The sequence below is a fragment of the Brassica oleracea genome, chromosome C1 (assembly GCF_000695525.1).
Source record: "Brassica oleracea var. oleracea cultivar TO1000 chromosome C1, BOL, whole genome shotgun sequence".
Lineage (NCBI taxonomy): Eukaryota > Viridiplantae > Streptophyta > Magnoliopsida > Brassicales > Brassicaceae > Brassica > Brassica oleracea.
In genome coordinates, this window is record NC_027748.1 from 34,516,468 (window position 1) to 34,527,416 (window position 10,949).

At 36.8% G+C, this 10,949-nt stretch overlaps 2 protein-coding genes across 2 annotated transcripts; one reads left to right on the forward strand and one right to left on the reverse strand.

Moving 5' to 3' along the window:
* The first annotated feature begins 1,083 nt into the window (after positions 1 to 1,083).
* LOC106302733 (ESX-1 secretion-associated protein EspI-like) lies at positions 1,084 to 3,264 on the forward strand. The gene is made up of 4 exons (XM_013739187.1): positions 1,084 to 1,735; positions 1,832 to 2,125; positions 2,215 to 2,609; positions 2,875 to 3,264. The coding sequence occupies exons 1-4, from the start codon at positions 1,084 to 1,086 to the stop codon at positions 3,262 to 3,264; spliced, it is 1,731 nt and encodes a 576-aa protein (XP_013594641.1).
* A 2,518-nt stretch (positions 3,265 to 5,782) lies between these two features.
* On the reverse strand, positions 5,783 to 9,814 carry LOC106315248 (phosphatidylinositol 3,4,5-trisphosphate 3-phosphatase and dual-specificity protein phosphatase PTEN-like). The gene is made up of 13 exons (XM_013752997.1): positions 9,589 to 9,814; positions 8,765 to 9,238; positions 8,575 to 8,676; positions 8,393 to 8,449; positions 8,192 to 8,257; positions 7,620 to 7,796; positions 7,455 to 7,541; positions 7,302 to 7,366; positions 7,152 to 7,228; positions 7,032 to 7,078; positions 6,808 to 6,938; positions 6,633 to 6,702; positions 5,783 to 6,518 (listed from the first exon to the last, which is right to left on the reverse strand). The coding sequence occupies exons 2-13, from the start codon at positions 9,170 to 9,172 to the stop codon at positions 6,027 to 6,029; spliced, it is 1,779 nt and encodes a 592-aa protein (XP_013608451.1). The 5' UTR covers positions 9,173 to 9,238; positions 9,589 to 9,814; the 3' UTR covers positions 5,783 to 6,026.
* Between the last annotated feature and the right edge of the window lie 1,135 nt (positions 9,815 to 10,949).

A 10,949-nucleotide genomic window follows, 5' to 3' on the forward strand; every position in this document is an offset into this window, starting at 1 on the left:
CAAAGTCAAAGGTTCCCCTCTCTAATCTCATTCGTCGCTTTACGAATAAAAACTAATTAACGTTTAACGTTTCATCTTAATAAATTTATCAGCGGGACAAAACCAATAATATATAAATCTGTTATATAATTTTTTTCGATTAGCAAAGAACTGATTCACTTAATTACTAAATTTATCTTTTAGTTTTCTATAAAGTTATCTGAATATCAGCAAAAATGTGCTACCACACAAAAGTAGCATGCGGATCACTTCATAGGTAAGTGATTCCCCCACAAACCTGCATGTAGCGATACGTATAATTAATATGTAACGCATTTATAGTAGCCATTAATGTATTACTTAGAGTTGCATAAAGTGGAATCAATACTCTTTCTAAATTAAACCATTTGGTAGATATTCATATACTTTACTGCATCGATTGCATAGTTTAATATGTGGACTTGACGGTTGACGCTGACATTGTACATACCCCGTAAGGTCATGTACGATTGTTTTAATTCTTAGTAGAACACAATTGATATTTCATCTAAACAATATTCGAATATATAAAGCTGTGTTCCAAACATTGACAGGCTTCTTTGAATTTTTCGTATTAAGGTCATAAACAATATTGAAGCACGTATTCGAATATATAAATTTGTATTATTGCGGCAGTTTTAACATACTAATTCACATCTGAAACCTTTTTTGCGATTAATAAAAAGATTGAAACACGTATCTATAGAATATAGTCTTGTTTGTGTTTTGTACAAAGGTGTTAATATTCGTTAATTGCGTAGGTATCCTAAAAGGTAAGCATCTGTGTTCCATAGTTTTAGGAACCCTTCATAGGAGTATTAAAAAAAGACCTCAACTTGGTATTTAAAAATTCATCATTTCTATCTATATAAACCGTATCACAGCACTTGAACTGCACCATCATTCACAATTTCATACCATCAAACCAATAAATCCTAGCACACACAACGAGTGAAAAAAGAACACCTTTTTTTTAATCTTCTGATAGGTTTGACAATGGATCTAGCCAAACACACAACACTCCAAATGTTGGGATTCATACTCCTTGCATCACTCGTACTAACTATGGCTCAACCCCCTGGCTTGACAAAGCCAAGCCATGCAACTTGTAAGATCAAGAAGTACAAACATTGTTACAATTTAGAACATGTTTGTCCCAAGTTCTGCCCTGACACTTGTCATGTTGAATGTGCTTCTTGCAAGCCCATATGTGGTCCTGCTTCCCCCGGGGATGATGCCGGAGACACTCCTCCTGCTCCGGTTCCACCTGTTTCACCACCACCTCCGGCTCCTGTTCCGCCAGTTTCACCACCGCCTCCAGTCACGCCTACTCCCACTGATCCTATGCCTCCGGCACCTGTTTCACCACCTCCTCCGGCTCCTGTTCCGCCAGTTTCACCACCACCTCCTACTCCTACACCGTATGTTCCAAGTCCTACTCCGCCAGTTTCACCACCACCTCCGTCTCCTACACCGGCTGTGCCAAGTCCTACTCCACCATCTTCACCACCACCTACTACTCCCACACCAGCTGTGCCAAGTCCTACTGCACCATCTTCACCACCACCTACTACTCCCACACCAGCTGTGCCAAGTCCTACTCCACCTTCTTCACCACCACCTCCTTCTCCTACACCAGCTGTACCAACCCCTCCTGATGTTACTCCCACTCCTCCTACACCGGCTGTACCAAGTCCTCCTGACGTCACTCCCACTCCCACTCCTCCTACCCAATTCGTTCCAAGCCCTGATACTCCCACCGCACCATTCCCTCCATATTCCCCACCCGCGACCCCTACAGTTCCAAGCCCCACTCCCACACCTCCGTCGTCCCCAACTCCTCCTGGATCTACTCCCACGACTCCAACGCCTTCTGTCCCAACTCCTTCTCCTTCCGTCCCTGTTCCAAGTGCTCCAAACTCTCCTCCTTACGTTCCCCCATCCTCGCCTACTCCAACGCCACCATCGGATGGGGAGGCAGGAGCAGGAGTTAGAAGAGCAAGGTGTAAGAAGAAGGGCTCTCCTTGTTACGGAGTTGAATACAGTTGCCCTTCCGCTTGTCCCCGTTCTTGTGAAGTCGATTGTGTCACTTGCAAGCCTCTTTGCAGTATGTCCTCTCCCTCCTCTTTATACTCCTTTGTTATTTAGTTACATGCTTAACACATGCTAAATCATGATACCTTGTAACATACACAGATTGCGACAAGCCAGGATCTGTTTGTCAAGACCCACGTTTCATCGGAGGAGACGGTCTCACCTTTTACTTCCACGGAAAGAAAGACTCCAACTTCTGCCTCATCTCCGATCCTAACCTTCACATCAACGCACATTTCATTGGTAAACGTAGGCCTGGTATGGCACGTGACTTCACTTGGGTCCAATCCCTTGCTGTCCTCTTTGGCACTCACCGTTTCTACGTCGGAGCCCTCAAAACCGCCACGTGGGACGATTCAGTTGACCGTATCTCCGCCTCTTTAGACGGAAACGTTATCTCGCTTCCTCAGCTAGACGGTGCCACATGGACTTCTTCCCCAGGTGTATATCCTCAGGTCTCGGTCAAACGAGTCAACGCTGATACTAACAATATCGAGGTACGCCCTAAAACATTACTTTAGCGACAAGTCACTTAAACTTAAAAGGTACAAAATACAAAAATAAATATCTTTTCTAGGAAATTTTTCTTTTTTAATTATTTCATGTATATTTATGTTAATAATTGCTAATTTTGGTTGATTATTTTTGAAAATAACAAGCTGAAAAAAAAACTATGTATCTTATAATTTAGATTCTTGATAGAATGATAGTAACCAATGAATAACTTGGTGTACATGTATGTTCAATTCTTCTTTAATTCAGGTTGAAGTAGAGGGTTTGCTTAAGATCACCGCAAGAGTGGTGTCAATAACAATGGAAGATTCAAGAATTCATGGGTACGATGTAAAGGAAGATGACTGTCTAGCTCATCTCGACTTAGGGTTCAAGTTCCAAAACCTCAGCGACAATGTCGACGGAGTTTTGGGACAGACTTATAGGCCAAACTACGTTAGCCGAGTCAAGATCGGAGTCCACATGCCTGTGATGGGTGGTGACAGGGAATTCCAGACCACCGGACTTTTTGCACCTGACTGCTCTGCCGCAAGGTTTACCGGTAACGGAGGCAGAAACGGTGGCTGGAGCAAAATGGAGCTCCCTGAGATGAGTTGTGCCAGTGGCGTAGGTGGCAAGGGAGTGGTCTGCAAGAGATAGACGTTTGCTCTAAACTTTATTACTACGTACTACCACCACTATACAATATGCTAAGTGGTAACTATAATATTATACCATTTCTCAAAAAAAAATAAAACTATAATATTATACCTAATTAATAAATTTTTAACACGGTTTTCTTTTTTTCTGTAAGAATAATATCATCGAGAAAGCTTTCCCTAAGGAAATATGTAATGATATAAATGTAATTTAATTATTCTTGATCTGAATGAAATGTGAATTTATATTTATCTCTTCCTTCTGTGCTTCAGTAATCCATGATTTGAGAAACTTGTAACATATGATCACAACTAGTATTATCATCCCCCAATTTTGCTTGCATTAAAATTAGTTTTTTTTGGTAAATATTGAATTTTAAAAATTTCTATCAAAACTTAATATTATATTTGTTACATTTCTAGGGAGTTGGATAAACTAAAAGCTAAAATTAGAGGTGTAGCATTGAAACAAAACATGTCAGAACGTTAATTAGATTATTATGATTTTTTAAAGATACATGTTTGGAAGCAATATTTATAGAAAAATAAGAAATAAATACGAACACATAGAAAATAGTTAAATATTATATATGATTCATTTAGTTTTGTTTATAATTTTTTTGTAAATAAGTCTTCGTTAAAATATAAATATATTTATTGTTAATATACTAAAATTAAAAAGTAAAACTAAAATAAATAATAAAAAACAATAAACTTTTACTGAAAGTATTTATTCAAAAGTTTTGCAATCTGATGCCCAGTAAAAAGAAAAAAATGTCCTATTGAAAATAAAAGAGAACATATCTTGGGATTTTTTTTAACTTGCGTTTTGGTATTCTTCTCCATCCCCTTCACGTGCAGTCATCACTAACCTGAACCTTCAAAGATACAAAATATATATTAATTAATTTGTATATAATAGATTCATACACAGATTATAAGAATATGTTATGCTATAAAACCATATTCGTAAACTTGTCAAACCATAACAAACGTAAAAACTCAATTCATATATAGCAGAATCAGATATACTTTCTCTTATGAAGTTGCTACAAAACTCTTTTGAAGATTTACAGTAGAAATGTAACCATCTTCAAGTTCAATAATGCAAAGAGAATTGAGAAGAATTTGAGCGCATTAATTTGAGAAGGAAAGAAAATAAATCTGAATAAAGGTCAAACATAAATTTGTATAGATTAATTTTTTGCTACATTTAAAACAAAGAAACAGTGGGAAAAAAAAGAGAGAAGGAGAATAAATCCATAAATTAATTGCTTGGAAATTATAGAACTCGTGACTTGATGGAATTTATAGTTGATATGTTTAAAAAAAAAAAATCTGAACGTGTTGTTAGTGGTATGAGAAATTTAGGGCTTTAGTTTTTTTCAGTTGCCAAAACTCGTAATCGAGAGAAGATTTTTTTAATTGATGTTTTCTTTTGTTAAATAGATGTCATGTGTAAGAAATTTGTTGGTCATGTGATTTGTAATTTAGTATATAAAAGATAACCAAAAAAAAAAGTGCAAAACAAAATAAGATATTTTTTGGTTAAAAAAATTAGATACTTGTTAGCGCATTAATGCTGTATCCCCTTATCCATGTCAGTGCATCTGTAGTGGAGCTAAACTTTCTGCAGTTTGATAAATCAGAAAGAGAAATGAACTAGATGGACCGTAGAGACAAACCTAAAGCATTATATAATAAGCAATAGTTACTTCAATTAGGCTATGCGTTAGCTTATCTTAATACATTAATCTTTCTGCAATACTAAATGACATTTTTAACAAACTATAGACAATAGACAATAATATACTCCCTCTATTCCATAATATAAGATGTTTTGGAGAAGTTTTGATGTTTCAAAATATAAGATGTTTAGATCAGTTTTAAGATACTTTAATTTTATTGAAACTTGGTTAACCAATAACATTTTAGTGCATTAGTTAACTTGTTTTCAATTTATATTATTAATAATATTATTTTCTAAAAAAGTAAGTTTTTTAATTGTTATGCATTCAAAAAAACATCTTATATTATGGAACAGAAGAAGTAGTAAACAAATCAGAAAGATAGTTAAAAAAAACCCAGAAAGATAGTAACACATCTCATAGATCATCTGATTGTTAAATATATTTTATTTCCTGCTAGCAAGAAATTGTTAAAAAGTTAAAAAAGAATATTGTTCTTTTTACAAGAAAAAAAAACAAGAATAATGTTTTGCTTCAATTTTTTTTATTAATTTTGTTACACACCCACATAATGTGCTTTACCATGTAAACGTAGCATGCGGGTCGCTGATTCGCTTCATAATGAAGTGATTCTCCCATAAAGATGGAAAGATACATATCATTTTCTTCCATAAATATGGTTTAGAAAGCAGGAAGATTTTTACTGTTTTTAGTTCCAATTAAATAACATTTCAACTACAAAGGCTAAACCAAGAATAAATACAACCTTAATTCTGTCTCTATTTAGGATTACTCTTAACATATCAAATGATCTTCTAGATGATTTTTTTTGGTGGATAATGCATAGTTTTATTATTTCAAATAATAGTGTCACAATACAAAATTAAAGACGTAAGCAATTCTGCAGTAATATTTTGAGGAAAAAAAAAATACCATAATGTAAAAGCCAAGGGCCATATTCAACATAACGACAAGAAACCACAACACATTGAATGGATTCCATTATCTGACTGGTTTAACATTCCCTGTTTTTGTATGTACACACACACCTGCCTTTCTTTTTGTTCATCATTCGTCAGTCGCTTTCGTAGTCGTCTTCATCTCCAAACGAGAACACAGATGCATCAGCCGCCATAACCTTGAACTCGCTACTCTCTGAGCTTGATGCGTTGACCCCAGTAGGTTTCTCTGTCGCTTCAGCCTTGCTAACCGGCTGAGATGGTCCCTTATTTCCAGATAAAGTCACTTTCTCGGTCGCACTAGCTAGAGCAGAAGTTTCATCTGCGCTATGTTTGGCTTCTGGGTTTTGAGAAGAAGCCGATGGTGTGGTTTTGGTTGCGCCCGTTGACTCTGTTTCGTTATCAGAGAACACATCGTCCTTATCAGGATTCTCTGTTTCTTTATTTGGTCCAGGAACCGGTGTGACACCCTCTGCAGAGGAAGAATTAGCTCCTGAAGTTTCTTCGGGTGCCTTTGATGCTGGTTCAGAACTAGGGTTTGCAGGGATTGTTGTGTCAATATCAGCAAGAACAACTTCAACCATAAATCCAGGCGAAGGTAGCTTCCTCTGTGTTAAAAGCCAAATGCCAAATGTATATATCATTTCAAACCCAAGAACTGATGGAGAAGGAGCCATACCTCAACTTAACACACAAAGTCAAGCACTGAGTAATATTATTACCTTATCAAACCCATCGAGTTCACTGGTTTTCAGAATCACTCTGTTTTCCATCATTGTTGTGTTCATCCAGCTGAGAACAAATAAAAAATAAAACAGAAATCTAATCCGTGAGACGAGCAGAAAAGCAAAGCTGTATTGGTAATGGATTTGGAAAACGTGGAATTAGCTTCCCAACCAGTAAAAATCTCCTTGACTGGCGTGAAAATGGATTTTAAAGTCCCCAGCTAACTCTGTTAGACCAGGCTCTCCGGGTAGTGCAAAGACCATAACCCCTTTCTTTGGGGCACTGAACCAAAAGTCTTCAGGCTGCAAAAAGCAAGGTTTCACTAAGCCATACAATGCAAATTCAAAAAGGCTTAAACAAAAAAAAACTTGATAGAAATAAGACAGTGGCCTTACCGATAGATCCTTTGTCCGAGGATGCTTTTTCGTGGTAAAGAGAACCACTGCATATAAGTTACAAGAAGATATCAGCTCAGAATAATAGCAGCTCTATAAGTTTGTCATCGACCAACTCACCGTTGTGATCTGAAATGGTGATGGATGGCCTAATCCAATAAGGACACCTATGGAGCCGGAATCCCCTAAGCATACACCTAAATAAAAGGAATTGTACGATGTCAATACACAACTGTATGCAGCATTGAGGTATATGATCAAGCAGCTTACTTGCGGCCTGGTTGATTTTCCCCGTTGAAGTAGGTTAAAATTCGTTCAAAGTATTTCACATATCTCTGCAAAATAATGATTAAGCAGACTCAGTAGTCAGCAGAAGAGTAAAGAACCTTTTTGTGAGTGATTTAACTATAAAACTAGACTTACAATTTGGCTAGGTAGCACAAGCCCTTTTGCATCCACACATCGTTTCTGATTGTAGAAGTCCATGCACTCTTCGGCAGTCGGAAAAAACTATACAGGAAAAAGAAACACATGATTAGTTCCATGTGTTTGACTACGGTTTATACAATGTTATGATAAATGATTTACCTTCAGATACAGCAGAAGACTACATATCATAAGCCCTGTCCTCGCCATTCCCGCCTTACAGTGAACAGCCACAACATTCTCAATGTCTTCCTTTAACCACGAGTATGCACTTTGGCAAAATGAGGTAATCAAATGGATTGGTGGGCAGTTATGATCGTCAAACGGGAAACTGGCCACCTGAACGCAAAATTGTTAGTGGAAAAAAGCATGTTTAGGGACACTAAACTACAAAAGGAGGGAAACTAGTTTACAATTGTGCCTTCATAATGTGAATATAGCTATCAGCCTTAGAAACAGAAAGCATTTGGAACCGAACTTGAGTCACTTCATTGCAGCAGGCTTTTTTACATATACGTAAACATTCCAGGTTAAAAAATGAGTAAACTATCACAATATTGTACAGAACCATTGTTTATATCTAACTATTTCATAAGTACCTCCGAGTTCCAGTAACTAGACGTAGTGCAGTGGGTGGTCTATGGAACAAGTTTCCTTAATTTTGACGCAAGCAATCATAGGTTGATTAAATGCAAGGAAAAAAGAGGAAGAAATATGAATTGGGTATTACATACCTTCCCTTCAAATAGTGATACATCATACAACCTCTCTGAACAAAGATTGTAAACCTTGTATTTTCCCTACAAAAAGAACAGAAATTATAAGAAACCAAAGTAACTACCACAGTTACAAATTCTTAGAGACACATTAGCTATTACTGATATATGAACATCAAAATGCCGACCAAACTTTGCTAAGAAAAAAACTAGCAGTACCTTGTGTTGAGTTTCAAGAAAGTTGATAACTTCTTCCATATGGTTGCGGTAGAAACCCTGCATTAATGTTCAAGAACAATTCATTGGCCAGATTAACATATCACGAATATCGCAGCAAAAACTAAAACTAAAACTAAAACAGATCCAGAAGGTAACGATTACAAGCTTAGTAATTGACTAACCTCGACATATCCAAAAAAGCCAGAACTCATATCACCGGCAGGAAACCCCATCGCAATAATGTTCTCTGTTATGTACGTCAGGTCCAAATCAAACCCTCCTTCCTGAACCACAAGCCGAGCAAAAATAAACATTTAATTTTCAGACAAGGAAGAAAGCTAGCATGGAAGCAATTGTATAAGTCAGTCACACCTGGTATCTTCTTTTGTTCTGGGACACGGCATGGCGAGCCTTAACCTGTACAGCCTTGACAGCATTCTTTGATGTATCCACCAAACCTTTAGTAATCGTCCCAATGAAACCGGGTTGTGAAGTTCCTTCGCCGGTCTCATCAGGTTGAGGAGACTTGGGAGACAAACGAAGCCCCAACCCACTTGTAAATTTCGCAAAGGCAGACTTTTCATTATTCTCAACATCAGAATCAGTTCTTGCGGAAGAAAAAGGCTGAGGGACTTTCAAACTTTTGGCCCATGTTGAGATCCCAGAGGCGGATAGCTTTGAAGCTACCCCTTTAGGTGAATCATCGGTTGTTCCAGCTTCTACAGCAGCAGGAGGAGGGTGACCATCTGGTGTTCCCGTAGCAGGTGAATCAGATGACATAATGGTTTCTTTCTAACTCCAAATCCAAAAATGTGAGTTTATCAATGTTGCAAGTCCTTTTTTTTTCTGCAGGCATTCATATTCAAAAATAATACATTTGAGTGAGATAATTTATAAATCAAACACAATAACAGAAACTTTAACATCAATATCAAGCTAAAATGTAAAGAAGATTGTTTGCCCTAAACCATCATATCCTCGCCGTTACAAGACCATTAAAGCTTTGGGCAAGAGGATGAACATTTGACGAGTTGATCAAAGTTACTAAATCAAGAATCAATGGGGCCATCACCGCATGAAACTCATCAATAAGCAGAAAGGCTAAGACTAAAACCATAGAATCGAAAGTGAAGCGTTCGAAATCAGATCACAGAGCCGTGATCAAATTGAAAAGCATAAGAGGTAGGGGGCACAACCTCATAGATCCAAAGGAAGAAAGCTCGCTCCGTGGATTAAAAATTAAAAATTAAAAATGGAGACGAACAAGTAGAGATTCGACGGGGCTAGCTAGGGCTCGAGGATTCGATTGGGGATCCGAGATCAAAGTCACGTGGGAGTTGCGGTCAACAATAAATCACGTTTTGATGGTGCTTTCAACGTGGCACGTGATCTCTCCACTTTTTTTTCACTAGTAGCGGAGCGCAAGCGTTTTAGTAGGGTAGTAGTTAAATTGTACTGTTTATAATTTTGTTTGTAAAACGTTTTAGATGTAAGAGAAAATCTTAAAGTTTGTAGACTTTTATCCCCCTGATCATATATGTTGCGAGATGTCTCCATAAAAAATACTAAATAGTCATGTTTTAAGAATTTGTACTTTGTTATCTCTCTTTGAACGCATGTTAAATCTTTTTTAAAACAATTTTATATTGCAAATTGAATCATATATTTGATCAATATGGTATAACACAGTGTACATGATTATTTAGTATATGGATTGCTCACATCCCTAATTTGTCACTGCCTTTCTTAATAATTTAACTACAAACACACAACATCAGCTAAAAAGAGAATATTACACCCTGACATATGTTTAAAATCTTAGATCTCGAGATTTTTTGCACTATTTGAATCTCTAGACAAGGGAGAGATCATTGAGCATCTTCTCAATTGCTTACTCACTGTAAGCTCTTCCTTTTGTCTACAAAAAAGCTATTCCACAAAATAGAAAAGGTTAGAATTTTCTTTATTGTACCTTGAGAAAAGGAACCATTGCCACTGCTTCTTCAGCAGTTTCAGGACAGAGATTTCCAAGAATACAGAGCTGTTCAATGCAATGGCATAAAAGTCTTGTGTCAAAAAAATGACTTAGCTGATGATAAAAAAGATTTAACATCTTACCTTAAACTCGATGAGTTGATGTCTACTCAGTATTCTGTGGAATTTAAGGTAGACTATATGGCATATTCTTACAAAACTAAGGAATTGAAAAGTACTAATAGTCTTTAACCTCAAATAGCACACCAATCTGTATCAATTACATGAGGAGAAATAAGACTCTTTAGGGAAACTTTTTCTGATCAAAGGGACTCTTTTCCATCATTCAAACATATGTTCCAGTTCCGGTCTTTCTAGGATTAAGGTTATTTGAGCATGGCTTCTGTCCAAAAGAAGAAGAAAAAAGAGCAAATCAGTTTGAAGAATCAAATTAAAAAGAACCTCTACTACAAGACAAGAACAAAAAAAAGAAACAAAAAAGGGAACCTTCGATCTTCTGCAGAAGTGACACCATGTTCAACATCACATGACAGTACCTTAAAAACGAATTAGCAAAAAAAAA